This window comes from Hippopotamus amphibius, chromosome 1, assembly GCF_030028045.1.
Source record: "Hippopotamus amphibius kiboko isolate mHipAmp2 chromosome 1, mHipAmp2.hap2, whole genome shotgun sequence".
NCBI lineage: Eukaryota > Metazoa > Chordata > Mammalia > Artiodactyla > Hippopotamidae > Hippopotamus > Hippopotamus amphibius.
Window position 1 is genome coordinate 45,036,212 of NC_080186.1, and position 19,047 is coordinate 45,055,258.

At 45.0% G+C, this 19,047-nt stretch overlaps 1 protein-coding gene across 2 annotated transcripts in view; it reads right to left on the minus strand.

Moving 5' to 3' along the window:
* Positions 1-3,231: 3,231 nt before the first annotated feature.
* The window catches only part of YIPF1 (Yip1 domain family member 1), a 34,599-nt gene continuing 18,783 nt past the window's right edge, over positions 3,232-19,047 (minus strand). For both annotated transcript variants that reach the window (XM_057711322.1, XM_057711332.1), the window contains 4 exons: positions 17,930-18,096; positions 17,385-17,567; positions 12,916-13,047; positions 3,232-3,411 (listed from right to left, as the gene is read on the minus strand). In XM_057711322.1, coding sequence (XP_057567305.1) covers positions 12,958-13,047; positions 17,385-17,567; positions 17,930-18,096 — 440 coding nt within the window. In that variant the 3' untranslated portion in view covers positions 3,232-3,411; positions 12,916-12,957. The remainder of the gene's footprint in view (positions 3,412-12,915; positions 13,048-17,384; positions 17,568-17,929; positions 18,097-19,047) is intronic.

Here is a 19,047-nt window from a genome sequence, read left to right on the forward strand (position 1 = left end):
GAATTCAGGGAGATTAAAAAATGCCACTGCCATCTTCCTAGAATTCTCTTCTCTCAATTCTTCATACAATGCCAACCAGTGAAATCAAACAGACAATGGACAAACCACCATCCACTAACTTTTCTAAAAGTAGAGGATTTCAAGATGTAATAGTTTGCTATCTAAAACCCATTCTGGTTTCACTCAGGGTGGCAGTGTGCCCAGGTAAAGAGCATTTCCCAGTCTGCCTTGCAGCTATGGATGACCACATGATCCAGTTCTGACCAATAAGATATAAGCATGACATCAGTGGGGCTTTGGAGAAAGCTCACCAAAAGGCAGATCAACTCAACTGGCCTACCAACCCCTTTTGCCCTTTCCCTTTTTGCAGAGTTGAGCTGCAGAGAGCTGAGCTTTCAGGTGTCTGTGTAGAATAGTAAAAATGAAACTAATAGACATGGAGCTAATCATCTACTGTGAAAGTATAAATGAGACTAAACAGGAGAAAGTGCTGCCTCCCCTAATGTTCCATTTTTCTCCCTGGAATAGTGCCAGGCAAGAGTCAGGTGGATTAGTGCAGATGCTGGGATTGTGTCACTGCTGAAGGATCCCTAAACTAAAGACTGCTGCCTTTTTGCAGACCAGGGAAGCGGGGCGGGGGGGGGGGGCGGGGAGGGAAGTGCTAGAAGTGGAAAAGTACTACATACTGAGTCAGAGTGGAGAAAACATTTCAAGGCCCCACTCTCGCCCCCTTCCCCCCTGCCCCCCACAAGCTGGTCTCTGCAGAGGCACCTAAGAGAGGCCATGGCTAGGCCCCCCTTCTCCCCATAAGGAGCTTGGGCTAAGGCTGGGGTGATGGTAGGGTGGGGCCAGAGCCCTTGACTGCAAACCCCCTCAGAAAGTGCAGTGCACAGGCTCTGTACCTTCCCGGAGGCCTGTGGGGAAAGCTTTGTAACTGCCTATGGTTGGGTCTGAAATGACACATAGGTTTTTGGCTTAGAGCTAGACTCCTCACTGCCTACACTTCACTGGAGGAGGAAGCAGGCATCTTGGGATCAGATGATAAATTCATGCTAAAGGCTGCTGAACAAAAGAAAAATAAAAAGACAGAAGGCAGAGTCCCTGTTGGCCTCATGGAGCAGTCATGTTAACCTGGGACTGTCTCCAAACTTCTTTACATGAGAAAAATAAAACTGCTAATTTGTTTAAGCCACTGCTTTTCCAAGTTCTTTTTACAGCTGAATGCAACTCTTAAGGGCTACATGGGGGTCCTAAGGACAGGGGCTGGTTGGTTCATGAAATTTTCACTAGTACTTGTTAGGTGAGAAAGAATGAACAATGTAGTCGGTTTTTCTTAAACTAAATTTGTGCAAATTTTTGGTACTGAGATTATGCCCTTCCCGATTATTTGATATTATAATGTCCTCTCTTTCATGAGATGCTGGTGCTAATTTATCGTACTGGTTGTGTCTAAAATCCTTACTTAATTAAATTCTGACCACTGTATCATAGACTCTCTAAACATAATTTTGGAAAAATGTGCAAGTCACATCAAACTTAAAAATACTTAGTAGTAATTAATTTCCCCCTCAAAATCAGATAGTTATGTGCTTGGAAAAAACTCACTTTTTCTTTACTTGAATACTGACAACCCTTCTGTGACCAGATGTGTGGGTTTTTCCATCCTAAACAATTTTGACTCTAACTGCCTGGAGTTAGTGCAGACCCACAGGTTAAGGGGTCTTACTGCTACTTGCAAGCCGTCGGCCCCCAGGTTACCCATGACTTCAGTCTGACTTGGCCTACAAATTGGAGGTTCTCACGACCCCCTCCTTGGGTGTGATAATTTGCTCACAGAACCCAGGAAAATAGTTAACTTACTATTGCTGGTTAATTACAAAGGACATTTAAAGGATACAAATGAACAGCTGGATGAAGATATACACAGGGTGAGGTCTAGAAGGGTCCCAGGTGCAAGGGCTTGTGCCCGTCTGGAGTTGGGGCATGTACCACCCTCCCAGCACATGGACATATTTACCAAACCAGAAACCCTCCAAACCCCATTCTTTTGGGACTTCTGTGGAGACTTCATCACATAGGCAAGATTGGTTAGTAACTCCCTTTCTAGTCCCTCTCCTCTCTCTGGAGGATAGGGGGTAGGGATGAAAGTTCCAAGCTTCTATTCATGGCTTGGTTTTTCTCGTGGCCTTGTCTGTTTTGTTTGCTGCCCCAGTACCCAGAAAGGTGATCGGCACATAACAGGTGCACGATATTATTTGTTGAATAAGGTAATGGGGGTGATATTCAGCATTTGATGGGAAGATTGCTAAGGTGACCTTAAGCTCACTGTAGCCTGAATTTGTGTACAGATTCTTTTATCCGCATGATCAGCCTTTTAAGTCCAAATGCGTCTTTGTAGTTGTCTCAGAAATACACAGGAACTCCTGTCCTGAAGAGGGCAACAGAAATAGCGGGGAATTAGCAATCCTGACTTGGCAGAAACTAAGCGTCCCAGATGGTATACATTTTGAACACAAAGTATACACAAGTATCTTTGAGGTGTCACTGGTTTGTCCCTTTCATGGTCTCTAGCCAGGAAGTCACGCCACCTTGAAGAGGCATTCAAAGGGCGCTAAAAGAATTTTCTATAATTTGTATGTCCAAATAGGTTATAGGTAAGGATGTTCTTGAAACGCATTGTTCCCTACTTAGAGGAGGAAGAATTCTGATGTCCATTTTAACCACCACATCCCACCAGCTAGCACACTAAATCAGACTCCCAGCAACCTCCAGCAGGCTGAAGATAAAATATCAAGGAAGAATCTGAGGTCAGTCACGAAGTACAGACACAGACATCGTCATTATTATTATTATTATTATTATTATTATTTTGTATTTTGTATGTATTTTGCAACCATTAGGTTCAGTTGCCCAGAGTTAGGTCACCAACGACAAATTTTCAAACTCCCAATGAATCCCAACCAAAGTTCATGCTGTTTGGCCACTTTAGGATGACAAAGGGAGCAGAGGCTCACCTAGGTAATCTGTACATGATCCAGAGAAAAGACACGTGAGTTAGGATGGATCCATTGCAGGGACTAAGGGTGTACCTGATGTGAAGCACGCCATGTGAGCACCAGAGGCAAATGCAGGGCACTTGAGCAGCCCCACCCCCACCCTGTATTTCTCTCCAAATCAGTGCACAGTCACAATGACAATTGACAGTGAGAAAGAAAAGCTGAATGACACATCTCAACTCAATGACATTTAATTTCTGTTTGTTAAATAGGTGATTAGGCTTCAGTGAGGCACCACTCAGATGCTGGGGGTTGGGGCCATTCCATCCATTTTCCTGCTGGCTTTGGTCATTCTGCTTTCCTGCAGTGGATGTCCTGTCCAAAAGAACCACACTCCAAAACCCATCGAAGAGAACTGGAAAGCAAAAAGGGTAACTTTCAAGATCCAGATTCCCCCACACAGAAAGGATTTAGAGATATAACTTCAACACCAGAGCAGTCTGCCTCCACCAGCTCCCCAAACCTACAGCCTTGGCCCTGATCTACAGGCTCTAAGGAAGACTTACTGTTGGAGGGGAAATGACACTTTTTAAAGTTTTCCTCTATTTCTTTAGAAACCCAATGACTTTCTATGACCCAGATCCCAAAGCTACCTTCACCCATCCGCCTTTCACTCTTCTTTGTGACTGCTCTGTGTTCAGTGCTAGAGGAGAAAAGATAAAAGTAAACATGGAGGGACATACAAAGGTTCGGGAACTGAGAGCTGTCTGTGGTTACTGAAACATAAGGTTATACAGGGGACAATGGCAGGACATGAGGAAGGACCATGGCAATCCAAGGAGTTTCAGTTTTCTTCTTTAGAGAACAGGAGGCCAAAAAAAAGCTTTTAAGTAGAAGAGTGATGCAGTCAAAGGCACAGTCAGATTTATAAATTTTCAAAGACCCCCATGACTACATATAAGATGGATTAGAAGGAGGAAAGGAAAAGAGGCAGAGAAACCCATCAAGCTATTGCCATAGTCTAAATGTGAGATGACAGGACCCTGAACGCTGGGTATGGTACTAACAGGGCAGGTTTGGGAAATAGTTCAGAGGTAGCATAGACAAGTCTTGCTGACAGATAAGATGAGCAAGATTAGAGGGAGGAACCTATACTGATACTGAGGTTTCTACCTGGGTGACCAGGTAGATTTCTTAATTTATCCAACAAATATTGATGGAGGTTCGTGTGCCAGGGCCTGGATACAACGATGAATAAGGCAAACATGGTTCTAACTCTCAAGAAACTTACAGTCCAGCAGGAGAAACTACAGGGTAAACAGATACATAAAACATTATATATGTAACTATGATTGTAAGGTACCATGAGAGGGTATGATAAAGAATCGAACCTAGTCTGAAGTCAGGGGAGGTGTGGACGGTGGTGCTGTTCACTGGGACAGGAAAATGAAGGAGGATCTGGTTGCTGGGGGGATGAGTTTACTTTGGAACATAATGAATTTGAGGCATCTGTCAGCATACGTAGTTGAGGATTTGCAAGACACGGGAACATGGAAAGCGAGGCTAGAGATACATGGTCAAATCCAGGGGAGAGGAAGGAATGTGGCAGAGAGGGGTTCCTAACGCGTGGCCTTCCCCCTGTGAGAATGAGCCAGGCCTCCCTGGCGACCCCATCAGGGGACGTACCACAACCAGTGTCAGCATTTGAGCACGCCACGAAGGTGAGGCTGAGGCAGGGGAGATGTGCCTAAATCCACTGGCTCTAGAAAAGGGAAAAGCTGCCAACAAAAGAGCTGTGAAAAGTGGTTGGAGAAGGGTGGATGCTATAATTTGCTGGAGTGAAAGAACCTAAAGTCCTGATTGGCCTTCTGATAAACATTGGTTCCGGTTTCTGAAATGCTAAGTAAAGGTAGGGACAAACCAGCCCACAGGGCAGGCACTAAAGATTTTATTTTCATAAACATGAAATACTTATGAAAAATACTGTTTTTCTCTCCAAATTAGCTGTCTGTTCCAAATTAACGTCAAGACTGGAAGAGGAGATGAGGACAGAAAATTCCCTTCTCTTGCTGCCAACTTTTAGTAGGTGGCCTGTAGGGCAGAGGCTGGGAATTCCTGGCACTTAGGCTGAGGGTAGCAAGTGGGATGATACCGCCCTTTGTGCCAGATTTGGTCCATAATGTCATCATCATCCAGGGCTTCCTTGCCACTTCCAGGCCTAAGACCTGACTCCTGGCCACTTCTGGCTCCCTACGCTGGTGGCCCCCCGTGGCATGCCCCGCTCCCTTCCTGGCTCCATCCCTGCATCCAAGCCTGGACAATGTCACCATTGCCTAATCTGGGGTGTTCCAATCAGAACGTCCCAAAGTCATGATTCTCTCTTTAACTTAGCAAGGCCTGCTAGTCTGTGTGATGCAGGAGATATAAAGTTGGGCTGTAAAATCTGGGAAGGTAAGGACCTATCGCCATTGTTCACCAGTAGCCCAGCACCTTGCACAGACTAGGTCCTCAGTGAATGAACAAGAATTTCCAAGCAACTTGGCAAATGATGCCAGGAATGCTTTGAGTGCCATATGGTCTGTATATAACCCTCACTTGTTCAAAATGAAGCTTTCCCCACATGCCTGCTGAGTGCTAGGGCTATATTGGTAAATAACTCTCTGACCTCAAGGAACTCTCAGTCTATGAAGTTATGGTTTCCCTTCAAAGATTTTAAAGTAACATTTCCAGTAATTAGAGGTAGTTTGGTTCTTTTACTACCAGATCATTGTGAGTGCACAGTGGATAAAACAAATAAGTACGTATGTGATAGCCCAATTCTATCATTGATGATATCAGTGAGAAGTGAGATCCTCAGTACAGGAGAAAGGAGATACAAATCTAAGACAAAAGCAATTCAGTAAGAACTCTGTAATACTAAATAGGAATTGGAAGTATCAGTATGAACTCACAATATATGTTCTATCAAGCAAACAACAATCACATTTCCTAGCTCTGAACACTGAAAAGGTCTGAAAACAATGACCAAGCCAGTTGCAATGAGCACCACTAGCACCCAGATTGTGACCTGGAAATACTATTTCCCCACTGAATGGAACCAGGACTCCTTAAAGCAATGGCTCAGTCTGGGTCTGGGACAAGAAAAGTTCAAAATGAGCCTAGAACATTTGGTCTTAAGAGATGGCGAGGCAGTTATCAGAGACTCCTAGCGTGGTGCCAACAGGACTCAGGGGCCAACCTGAAGAGGCTCCTGGTGGCCAAACACAGGACCATTTGAGCATCAAAAAGCATAATATGTGCAGTGAAACTAACTGGTCATTGCTGCAGAGTCCTAGCGAGCCAACTACTATTCTGAAAGCAGGTAAATAAAGAGAAAAAAATCATTTGTATTGCTTTTCTTATATAAACTATATCACTGTACACCCAAACAGATGAAGGGAAACTTTTTATTAAAGAAGTATTCTAGTTAATAAATAAAGAAGGAAAGATAGAACTGAAATATCACCATTTTAAAACCCTTACTGAATTAATCGGTCTGAGCATTGCTTATTAATGGCTACTAATATCAAAAATACAGAAAAAAATACAGAGAGATAATTAGACATCATGAGTTTACGGATGGAAAAATTTTATGGCACGTATCAAGCAGTCTTGCCTAAAAAAAAGTCAAATCTGAATCTGATCAGACCTTTAGATACAGTGACCAATTTATAGAAAACAGAGGACATAGCTATATGTTAATGATACCATGGAGAAACAATCAGCAAATTCTAGACAGTGAAAAACTATAGGATAAATGATTTTTCAACAAATAAATGGCAATGGGAAAGAGAAAGAGAAAAATGGAGTAGGACTCTATAATTAAAAGAGATACACCACCCCACTGCAACATGAAATTCAAACAGCGAAAGGTATTTGATATTAAAGAGTTATTATTTTTTAAGATGTGATTATGGTACTGTGGTTAGGTTTTGAAGAGTATCTTCTCTTTTTTAATTTTATTTCTTTATTTTTGACCACGCCACGTAGCATGTGGAATCCTAATTCCTCAACCAGGGATTGAACCAGAGTCCCCTCCATTGGAAGGCGGGTTCTCAACCACTGGACCACTAGGGAATCCCCTCTTCTTTTTTTTTAAAGGTTGTTTTAGCCTTTTATTTTATTTATTTGCTTTTGGCCACGCGACGTGGCTTGCAGGATCTCAGTTCCCCGACCAGGGATCGAACCCGGGCCCCAGCAGTGAAAGCGCATAGTCCTAACCACTGGACCGCCAGCGAAGTCCATGAAAAGAGTATCTTTTATAGATCCAGAATTTAAGTGTTTTTGGATGAAATAATAGGATATTCTAGATTTGCTTCCAAATAATACAGGGGAAAGAGGTGGGGAATATATGGGTATATGGATGAGACAAGACTGGCCGTGAGTTGACAACTGTTCAAAGTGAAAGAGGGGAGGGGCACATAGGGCTTCATTATACTATACACTCTACTTTTGTCTGTGTTTAAAATTTTCCGCTAAATAAGTCACAAGAATAAAAAGTTATTGTGTCGACCACTTGCCATCCCAGGTTCTCCCAATTTTTCTCAAAGAAAGGGAACAAAGAAGAAAACTGAAAAGGAAATAGCCCAGGAACTGAAAATGGATTCTCTGAGAAGAGACATTTCAGACATGGTGTGGGAAAGAATAAGGGGCTGTAGAAAATAGTGTTAGCTATGGTGTGAAATCATGCAGTTTGGATGCTGTGTTAAAGGGGGTTATAGCATTTAGTTAAAGCTGATTTCAGAATAAAAGAAGTGATGTGTATAAACCTAGTAAAAAGATTTGTAGCTTTGGCTTATAAAATGAACTCCTGACATGAGTGAGTGAAAGGATAATTGCATATAAACCCTGTGTATCAAATCAGAAGGGTTTTAATTACAAAGGAGTCTCCTGAAGCCCTCTGTTCACCTCTTATAAAGCTCTTATTACACTGCAGTATAATATCTGCTGGCCGCCCTCCCCTGGACAGAGCCACTTGTCATTGCCCCTGGGAAGGCAGCCCCAATCTGGGTACGTCCTTCAGATACTCCATCCCTCAAGCCAAAGTAAGACTTCCAAGGTTCACCAGGGTCCTGCTTAGAGAAGAAATGGCACTGGCCCTCAGGTGATAAGTTAATATAAAACAGGAAGGGAGGAAGGAAGGAAGGAAGAAAGCTAGACGTTCTTTATAATATCTCAATGACTTATGTAGGGGTAGCTTCCCTGATTACAAGTTATTGGAGGCTCCCCTATGATCCTGAGGTTCCAGGGAGAGAAGGGCTTAATGCTTTCCCAGTAATCCCTCCCAGGCTAAACCCTCCAGTGCTTAGATTGACAAGAGGAAGGTTATCTTCGAGATTAGAAGTCATTCTTTTTCACTGAAAGCTGGACGTCCAGAGGTTACAGTGGAGGCACAGCCAGCTCATAAATCTGCAGTGCTCAGGGCTCTGGACAGCTCCTCTCATTGCCAAAGTGATTGATGCTTCTGCCAGGGAGGCTCCAAAGAAACGGTTTGTCACTATCTCATTTAGAGACTTGACACCCAAATGGAGACACTGACACCCAAGTTTACAGATCTGAGCAAAGCCCAGAGGTACCAAATCTGTACAAATCAGGATGGGAGATCTGCAAGGGCCCTGAGGGCCAGGCTCTTCCCAGCCTGACTCTCTGAAGGTTTATAGTGCCTGGGACACTTGTTCTGGAGACTTCATCACCAAAATGTATTGGAGGAACTGAAGTCTCAGCCCAGGAGCAGGCTGAGAGAGCCCCTCTCCAGTTGACGGCAGGCACTCTGAGGCAAGGCTGACAGCCAGACAGCTAACTATGTGTCCTCTACCTCTGTCCCTCCGCAGCTGACCTCAGTTTTCTTGTTTTAGGTGATGTGACCTCATAGCACATCACGGTGTCTCAAAAAACAGCCTACGTCTTCACTGTCCCAAAACCCACGGGAAGTTGACTACTCCTCAGAAAAATAAGCAACTGATTGCTTCTGCTCAAGCAAGACCCCCTCTGTGAAGCCTTACCCCAGGCCAAATGAGTCAGTGTTTCTGTGCTCCCACAGTGCCCATCAACTCACAACTTGGCCATGGCACTTCTCACACAGCCTGGCCCACCGCCTGGTCCTTATCTGCTGAGCTGTTTTACCCATGGACCAAGGCGCCTTGAGGCAGACTATAACTGATTTTCTAGGTCCCCCGTGCCTGGCTCACAGAGGCCACAAAGTGGCCTCAAATAAACACTGAGTGAGAGAGTAAATGATGATCCAGGCCTCAGGGAGCCAAGGCACCTCTGGTAAAAGCCCACATCCTGACTCTTGCCTGAATCTTACAGTCACCTCTACCCACTCAACATGAAAGAAGCACTTGCTCTGACTGTGCTAGGCGGGCATTAGGCCAAGACCAGGGAGTCCAAGTGAAATACCAGTCCCTTCCCCATGGACCTCAGATAAAGACCCATCCTGCCCTGGGGCCTTCTCTGCTAACAGTCAGTGGAGTCCATTTGCAGGATGAGCTGGATGAGTGTTAAGACGATTAAACGGTAATGCAAACAAGCTACCATATGCTCATTCTAAGGAAGTGGGCGCCACGAAGGAACATGTTAGAACTTCTATTAATATTTATTTTTCATCAAAAAATAAGGAAATCAGCTTTAATAGTTACTATATGGATTGACAACAGTCTTTGTAAATGTTTCAAATATAAACATATCACTACAGGTGTGTGCTTGTGGCAGACAGACTCTAAATTGGCCTCCATGCAATGTATGTGTATAGCACATTATCACAATGTGCATTTTAAATATCTTACAATCGTTTGTCAATTGAACCTCAATAAAGCTGAAAAATTAAATTAAATTAAAAAATAAAAATGGCTTCCAATGATCCTTGCCTTCAGGTAATTACGCCCTGACGTGTCCTGTCCTCCGGAGTCTGGGCAAGGCTTGCAATTTTTGCTTCTAATCCAAAGAATACGGCAAAGGTGATGGATGTCATTTCTGTGATGACATTACATAGAGGGTAACTTCCATCTTTCTAACAGTCTCTGTTGATTATCTCCATTTATGGCTTTGATGAAGTAAGTCCTCACATGGAGGGGACTATGTGGCAAGGAACTGAGGGCAGCCTCCAGCTGACCATCAGCAAGGAGGCTGTCAGTCTGACAGGCCACAAGGCACTGAATCCTGCCAACAACGATGTGAGCTCAGAAGATCCTTCCCAGCCCAGTTTTCAGCTGAGACTCAACACTCTGAGTGCAGCCTTGTGAGAGCGCCTAAAGGAGAGAACAAAGCTAAGCTACCTCCAGATTCCTGATTCACAGACACAGTGAGATAATGAATGTGTGTTGTTTGAGCTGCTAGGGTTGTGGCAATATTGTTAGGCAGAAATAGATAATTAATATAGTCCTCAAATTCTTAACTGACAGGTTGTACAATCAAAGAAGTGTGGAGACCTCTGAACTAAAGCATCTCTAGATCAGCAAAGGAGGCACGTCCCCCTCCAGCAAAAAGAGCCAAAGGTCAGCAGGTGAGCCTGCACATTTTCGTGGTAAAAAGAACATCAGCCTAAAATGTGGGAAAGTAAGAAAAGCTCAAGAACTGGCTACCTAAGACCTGGGTTTGTGTCCTAACTCTGCCTCTAAGAGAGGGGTGATCTTAGTCAACTCAGACTTACCAAGCCTAGCTTCCTCATCCACACAATGGGGACAACAAGACTAGTAAGAGCAGCCAGTGAGAGTGACCTGGACAGTGTTTTGTAACACAGAATGTGATCTACACGTGTTAGTTTGCTACCAAACCTGGGGTGGCCTTGGGCAGGGCACTGTCCTCTCTTGGCCTCATTGTAAAAAGAATAGGGAAGCACATCCCATCTCCAAGGCATCTGACCTTCTTTGATTCTAACATCATCTACCATGTGGAGAGAAGAAGAGGGAAAGTGAGCTCTGACATTTATAGTGGTTCCCTAGTCATGGCCATTGGCCAGGATGCCACCGGAGGGGCCTCTGTTTGCCCAATCACATCTTGTCACCTTGCAGGGCTGGCAACCTAAATTTCTCAACTAGGACAGAAAATCTCCATTTGTTTTACAAAAAGGAAAGAAAAGTCAGTGAGAATCGCCAAATTCCAACACAATTACTGACCCCTCTCAGAGGGGCAGCAGCTTGATTCTATTACTGAGCACCTAAACTATGTGCCAGGAGCTTTTATAAACATGATCTCTAATCTTCACTACAATCTTATAATATACACACACACCCTGTTTTACTGCACTTTGCAGATATTGCCGTTTTTTTAAAAATTGAAGGTTTCTGGCGACCCCACGCTGAGCGGCACCATTTTCCCAAGAGCATTGGTCTCGGTGTCAGTAATTCTCAAAATATTTCAAACTTTTCCATTATTACTATATTTGTTATGGTGATCTCTGATCAGTGATCTTTGATGTCACTATTATGACTCACTGAAGGCTCAGATGATGGTTACCGTTTTTTAGCAATGAAGGATTTCTTCATTAAGGTATGTGCATTGCTTTTTTAGACAATGCTGCTACACACTTGACAGGCTACAGTACAGTGTAAATATAACTTCTATATGCACTAGGAAACCAGAAAATTCATGTGTCTTGCTTTACTGCAATATTCACTTTACTGCAGTGGTCTGGAATCGAACCTACATCTCCAAGGTATGTCTATAGATTGCATCACCCTTATTTCACATTTAAGTTAGCAGAGGCTCAGAGAGAGTAAGTCCCTTGCCTCAGACACACTGCTAGCACATGGTAGGGCAGAGATTTTAATTCTATTTGACTCTAGAAGCCCTGGTCATTGCACCACTCCCTGTTGCTCTGGGAGACAGCAGCTTGGGCAGAAAGGTCAGCCCATGATTACAAAATAGAGTAAAGGTTCTTGGCCCATAGTGAGATCATATGCAGAGTGTGGCTTTGTTCATTCACTCATTCATTCCACAAACGCTTCCTGAACACCCACTGTATACAAGGTCATGTGGTGGGCAATGAAGAAACAGAGAAACATCCATCCCTTGTTCTTATGGGACTGGATCTCACTGGGGAGACACCCTAGTAGGTGGAGGACACGTGGATGGATAAATGGGTGGACAAATGGGTGGATAAATGGGTGAACAAATGGATAAGCAGATGGACGCACTGACAGTGAATGATTAGTGTTTCGAGCGCCATAAATAAAGTGATGTATAATATAGGGTGTAATGGGATCACAAGGTGAGTGAGGACCGCTGGAAGGGAAGGAACCTTTTAGACAACTTGACCAGCAAGTGCAGAGGCAGGATGTTTTCCAGCAACGCCAAGTGGCTCAGCATGGCTGCAGGCTCAGAACATGGAGGAGGTAGAACTGGGAGGCGAGAGACCAGCCATGGAGGAACAGAGTCTTTTTCCCGTACCCTGACCCCCCGAGCTAACCACCGACAGTGGAATCATCAAAGAGGCCCGAGAACAAACCAGGCATGAGAACTGGTAAGCTTCGGAGAACTGCATGAGTAATGCAAGAGCAGTCACACTCAGGGTCTGAGGCCAGCCTGAGAAGTCACAGAGAAACTTGAGAAAACCACTAGAGTGTAATCAAATGGAACAAGCCCATACTGTGCTGCTGGGAAGGGGACAGGAAGTAGAGGAGAAGAGATGCTGGGGCCAAAAGGCAGGAACTCCTCTTACAGAAGAATCTGAGAGCTTGTGTTTCCCAAAAGTATAAAGCCAGATGAGTCTACTTCCCAACTGAAGCCTCAGCAAGAGGGACACACACACACACACTCACACACACAGACATGCGTGTGCACACACCACACGGAACCGTGCAGATGGAGAGAAGGGTCTGGTCCTCTCACTGCTCGATGCTAACAGCAACAGGACTGAGGCCCTTGCCCATTTTTACTGTACCTCACAGCAAGAAGATGAAAAGATAATCTCCCACTTTCCTCTTTAGCTGGACTTGGCCACTACAACTGTTTGATTTGGAGCAGCTGTGCTTGTTGGGAGATGGTCCATCTCTGGCGCATCAAAAAAGTAGGCCTGCAAGAAAAGGAGACCCATGAGGGCAGTTAAAAAATAATGGTCCAGGTGCGTGTCCTAGACTCCCTGCTAACAGTACTTCTGGGTTCTCGTGGCCCCTACATTTCCCCCACTGCACTGGTCATCACTGAACTGTCTCAGTTTCTGTCTCTTACTTGACTGCGAGTGCCTATTTAAATTTCTCTACCATTTATTAAGCGCTTGCTACCTATGACTTAATCTTCTTAACAACTCGGTGAGGTTGTTATCATTACCCTCATCCGACAGATGAAGAAACTGGGGCTCAGAGAGGCTGTCATTCGATTAGATGCACGTGGCAGTGAGTGGTGCAGCCAGGACTCAATGCTGCAAAGCTCAAGCTGTTAATCAGCACAGTCTCATCTCCAAAGACTATGTCCTTCTTGTTTCCGCGTCACCAGCTCCTCCCACAGGGCCTGGCACACTGTGTGAATAGTCAATACTTGATGAACTGAACCAAGACAGACTGCTGCCAAACCAGTCGGCTCCCCATAAAGACCTTTCAAAGAAAGTGCTAGGCAGCCTTTACCTCTTAATTCTTCAGCTTGGAAATGAAAGGTTTGATAAGTGCTTCCACTCACTGTCCACAATTTAACTGTCAAAAATCAGAAGGAGGTGGAAGATGGAAAAACATCAGGGAGGATCCTCCCACCTGTTTCGAGGTCTGAGAAGCCTAACATGAGCCCAGGAAAATACCAATCTCGCTAGCCTTGAACACAGCTTGTTTGAAGGACAGGTGAACCCGTTAATACAAAAGGGACCACTGCCTGCGCGTGCCTCCCCCCTAGAGCTGGGGCCTCAGGAAGGTAAAAAAGATAAAAAGCCACCAAGTCAAGAACCATCTCGCCAGCTCTGCTCTCTATCAGCCAGTAGGGGGCACCAACACGACACGCTGCGGTTTCCCCAACATAATTCCCCAAAATAATTTTGAGTTAACCCTTCAACAATCCATTTCAAAAAGTTCCTAGCTGCAGACTCCCTCTAGTTTGTCACATTCCCAAAGCAATTCTATTAGTTTCAAAAGCATTTTTCCCAAGGTCCCTTCCAGCAGCTGTTTTCTGAGGAAGAAGAATGGTCCCTAACTCGAGCAGGGGCCGGGACCATGCTGCTAGGGTTGGGCCCCTCCAGTTATCTTGCAGGTGCACTGGACCAAGAAGCCCCCAGGATGCAGCAACAATGACTCTCTTCCAGGCTCCAGGAGGAAACCCTCACCAGATGGAATAAGCCAGGAATCCTAGGTTCTAATCCTGGCTCTGCTAATCACTTGCACTGACTTTGGACAAGTCTCATCTCAAAAATGAAAGGATGGGAAAAATAATCCCTAATTAATTCCACAAACACTAGGGCACAGACGCTCTACTCACAGCAAGTACCACCTCAAACATAGGCTTGTGCGTCTCCAAACATACTAGCCAAGGATGCAACCTCTAGTGCCTCCTTAGTCAGCCCCGCCAGGTGTGTTCCAGGACTAACTTAGAGATCATGTACAGGTACAAGCGCCGAGGGGCCCTCAGCAGGTGTTGGGCTGTCATATGCTTCACTGCACTAAGGCAAAAACACCAATTCGTGTTCCCCAGGGGACAGTGAGAAGGCCAAGCTGTTTGGTTCAGCCAGTGCCCCTCAGCTCAAGTATCTCCCTTGCCATTTCCTCTCCCTGTCTTTCCAGTGATAATAATTGTATGCATCGTTCGTCCTTTACTTTATTTCTTTTTCTAAGTCAGGAGGTGGGGGTCCAGAGAGGCGAACTAATAAGCAAAAAAGCAGGGAATGATGGAACTGAGATGAAAACCCGTCTCCTAACATCTGCTTCCACCGTCTTGCATTGTGCATCTCCTCTGTAAGAGAAAGGAGGAGGCCACCTCCAGTGTGGCCAACAAAACCCCAGCACAGTGGGTCCCTGGCTAAACAGACAGTTCCCTTTCTCAAGGAGAGAAAACTGTGTCTCCCCTCCAAGAGGCAGTCCTACACCTGTGATTATTAGCCCCCTGCTCCACCATCCAATCCGCCCCGCCCCTCTGAGCCCCTTAGAACTGAACAGGGCAATGTCTTTTCTCCGGCCTCCCTCTCTCCTCCAACTTCTCAACTAGGGGGTGGGTGGGTGGGGAGGGGTGGGGTGGGTGTGTGTGTGTGTGTGTGTGTAATGGGTAAGAAGTTCAGGAGACACATAGGAAGATGCCAGGGAGAGGCACCAATGAAAGGGCACTGTCCCTAGAGTTGTGACCTGGGACTGCTCTTACTGGGGCACTCGGAGGAACAGGCAGCAGAGTGGCCCTGGCAGTTTCTGATGACACAGGGTTGTCTAATAACTTCTTTACATCTGAAGAAACTATCACAGTATGTGAAGGGCTCACAGCTATTTCACTGACTCTCACAAAAGCTCACGAAATATGAATCTCCCTGATGAGGAAACCCAGGTTCTGAGTTAAGTCACTAGCCTAGGCTCCCAATGCTAAGCAGCTCCCAGTCCAGTGCTCTTTCTACTTCATTGTGATGCTCTCTTTTAGAAAGTTCCTGAGTAGCAAGATGGGTAGGTAAACTTTACCTTTAGTGTCATTTACCCCAAAAGGGAGTAGTAGGCATAGGAGGTAAAAGATCCTGGCCACAGGTACCAAATTAAATGTGTTAATAACAACACCTCCCTGCTCTGTAGCTCCATCTGCCTTGCTCCTCTCTACTCTTTACAGAACCGAACACGGCAATGCCTTTCTCCTGCCTCCTTCTCTTCACCAACTTCTTAACAAGGTATATAACACACACACACACACAAATTCAAAAGAGAGATGGGAGCTTCCTAGGTGGTACAGTGGTTAAGAATCTGCCTGCCAATGTAGGGAACACAGGTTTGATCCCTGCTCCAGGAAGATCCCACATGCCATGGAGCAACTAAGCCCATGAGCCACAACTATTGAGCCCATGTGCCGCAACTACTGAAGCCCACATACCTAGAGCCCGTGCTCTGCAACAAGAGAAGCCACCACAATGAGGAGCCCGTGCACCACAACAAAGAGTAGCCCCCACTCACTGCAACTAAAGAAAGCCCGCACATGGCAATAAAGACCCAACACAGCCAATAAATTAATTAATTAATTAAAAAAAAAAGAGGGAGATGGGAAGATGCCAGTGGGAGGCATTACAGAGAGAGTTACGATGAAAAGCACATTCTTCCTCAGCAGACAGGAGGGTCACAGCAGCATTTCTAGGCACCAGCCCAGAGGGTCCAAGTGCCAGACATTAATAGTGTCACTCTGCTGCGAGTCGTCTGTCTCAAGGGGTTAAAGCTTAGGCGTATGTAAAATGCATGTCAACCAAGTCTGTTTTAGAACTTGGCAAGTTTTATAAGACTTTTTCAATGATAAAGTATTGGGATCTTATTAAATCACTTAATGAGACCATGGTTGCCTACAGAAAATATTAAAGATCAAACAACACCAAAGAAATATTTACTCCTATAACTGCAAAGCCTGCCCAAGGGTCTGGCCATGTGCTATGTGGACATCTTCCTGTGGGCATCCATGACCACAACATTCTCGGATTTGGATTTTTAAAAAAACCTAGACCAGGCCTGGTTAAGGCCATGGGCAGCAATTTTTATGCACAATGTGTACAGAAATTTAAAAAAAAATGTCTCTTTAGGATCAAAGGAAAGGGACCTAATTTATAGGCATTTATGGGACAAACTCCATGTTAAGTGCTCTGTATGTATTATTTTATTTTATCCTCAGAACAACCCTCTGTGGCAAGAACTATTATACCCATGTTACAGATTAAGAAATTCAGATTCAGAGAAGTTAGGTTCCCTGCCCAAGCTCACACAGCCAGTGAATGACAGAGCTGGTCTTCAATCTGGGCCTGTTTGACTCAAAAGCACAAGCTTTCCCTAAAAAAGATATCTAAACACATTAACTCTAATATTGTTTTAATGTTGCTCATCTTAAAGATAACTTTTCTTTCCTATTTTGACTTCATTCTCAAGCTGTCCACCTATGAAATGCTGAATTTCAAAACTCTTTCTGAGTTTGTGCAGAAAACCAGCAAAGACATCCAGAGGCAGAACCTCCCCTCCCCCAGCCTTACATGTAGACACCCATCCAACCCTACTTCCCCTGGCCAGACACTAAATCTCAACCAAACTTCAGAAATTAGGTAAATTCAGAGATTATAATCAAATTCTCACGACTATTATTTCTCATCCAGGAGAGTCTATTTAAAACTATATTTATTTCATAGAGCCAGTTTTTAAAGAACCATGGTGTCTAACAGTTTGAGGTCTTAGCATGTGCATCTAAGGCGCACCAGAAGAGCACGGAATGAGACCATACCAAGCAGCCCACAGAAAACAGCATGTGAAGCAACACAATCGTCACAATGGTGGCCAACGCGATGCGTCGGTTGTCCTCACGAACAGCTGGCCAAAACGTCATCGCCAAGACAGAGCCCGAGATGCCCAGGGCGATCATAACTAGAACCCAGCGGACCGCCTTCTGGGGGATGATCCACAGTATCTGAAAGGAAAGGAGGGCAGGGAGGGTTTGAGGGAGGCATTCAGAGAGGCATTTCCTGGTTAAAGACACGTGTTCGTAAAGGCCCGGAAGCCCATCAGCAGCTAGGCTCTCACCGCCACGTGGGTTTCCTTCCCGGTACAGCCCGGAGAAATGCCACCAGCATGCACACTGAGGGGAACCCTTTCCTCACGAAGCGCTCAAGATCCAGGGAAGGCACTTGGCTCCCCAGCCCCCATTCTCACTAATCTTCTAAATTCAAGGGGTATTTTTCAGATGCACATCCACATTAGGCTAGACATAATGATGCTGGTTGAATTTCCCGCTAAGAACAGGACCAAACTCAGAACAGGTGTAGTACTTACTGCCGTGGGGATATAAATGAAGAGGGAGTACCCATAGACGCACACAATCTCCAAAAACGAATAGGAAACGATGTTCATAACTTTACTGTTTCTCCACACAAGGAAACCCCAGAGTGCGAGGGGAACCAGCCAGGCATAGGCATAGATGATTGTGGCTGCGATGGACACTGAGGGCGAGAGGACACAAGTGTTAATTCCACCACACCTTTAATGCACTGTCGCGGCACTTCCGGTACCTGCTGGATGTGCTTCCTGCAGGACCGTCCACCTGCTTCACTGGATCGGGGGATGGTGTCTTACTGGTCTCAGCCCCTGAGCCTGGCACAGTACCCGACAAGCAGTAGGCGCTTTATAAATGTGCTGAATCCATGTCCTTTGGCACTTGTCTTTGTGGTGATGACCAGTAGTCTTTCCTGTGGTTTCTATGATTCACTTAATAACTAACAACTAATAGTATTAAACAACTGAATTATGTAACAGAAATGCTTCTGAGGGCCACACGGCAAGTGTTTAAATACACAGAGCGTTTCAATCAAATAAAAGTCAACAATCCCCTTGGAAGAACACGTCCTCTTTCCTAATATAACTAGAGCTGACACTGATTTCTTTAGCAAATTTATGAAAATGCCCTGGGTACAGATTAACTTGTTCTGCATGCTATTTCGAGTTCCTTCTCTCTCTGAAATAGGGAGTTCCAGCTCACGGATGAATTGCCTGGAATATTTTCCAGTTCCATTTCCTTCTTTAAATAACTGTCTGTGGTGGAAATGCTACTTAGTGGCTCCTCAGAGCAGCAATGTTCAGTGTTACCTACAGTCCCTCCCTCCTCCTCCTCCAGTAGCAGCACACCCTAGAGGACTCATCTTCCCTCTTCTGGAGTGGAGGATCATAAAGTACAGCTCAGTCCACAACACCAGCCCTTCCTACAAGAAGATCAGCACGTAATCCACTGAACGGCCTTGGCAAGAACAGAAGCACTCCTAGCAACTACAGTCAGACTCTGAGTAAGATACTTTGACTGTCTAAAACATTTTCAGCTCCCAGAGCAGTTTTTTTCACATGGGGATCTCCATCATTAAGCCAAATGTAATTTTGCTGATATACTACCTTTTTCTTGA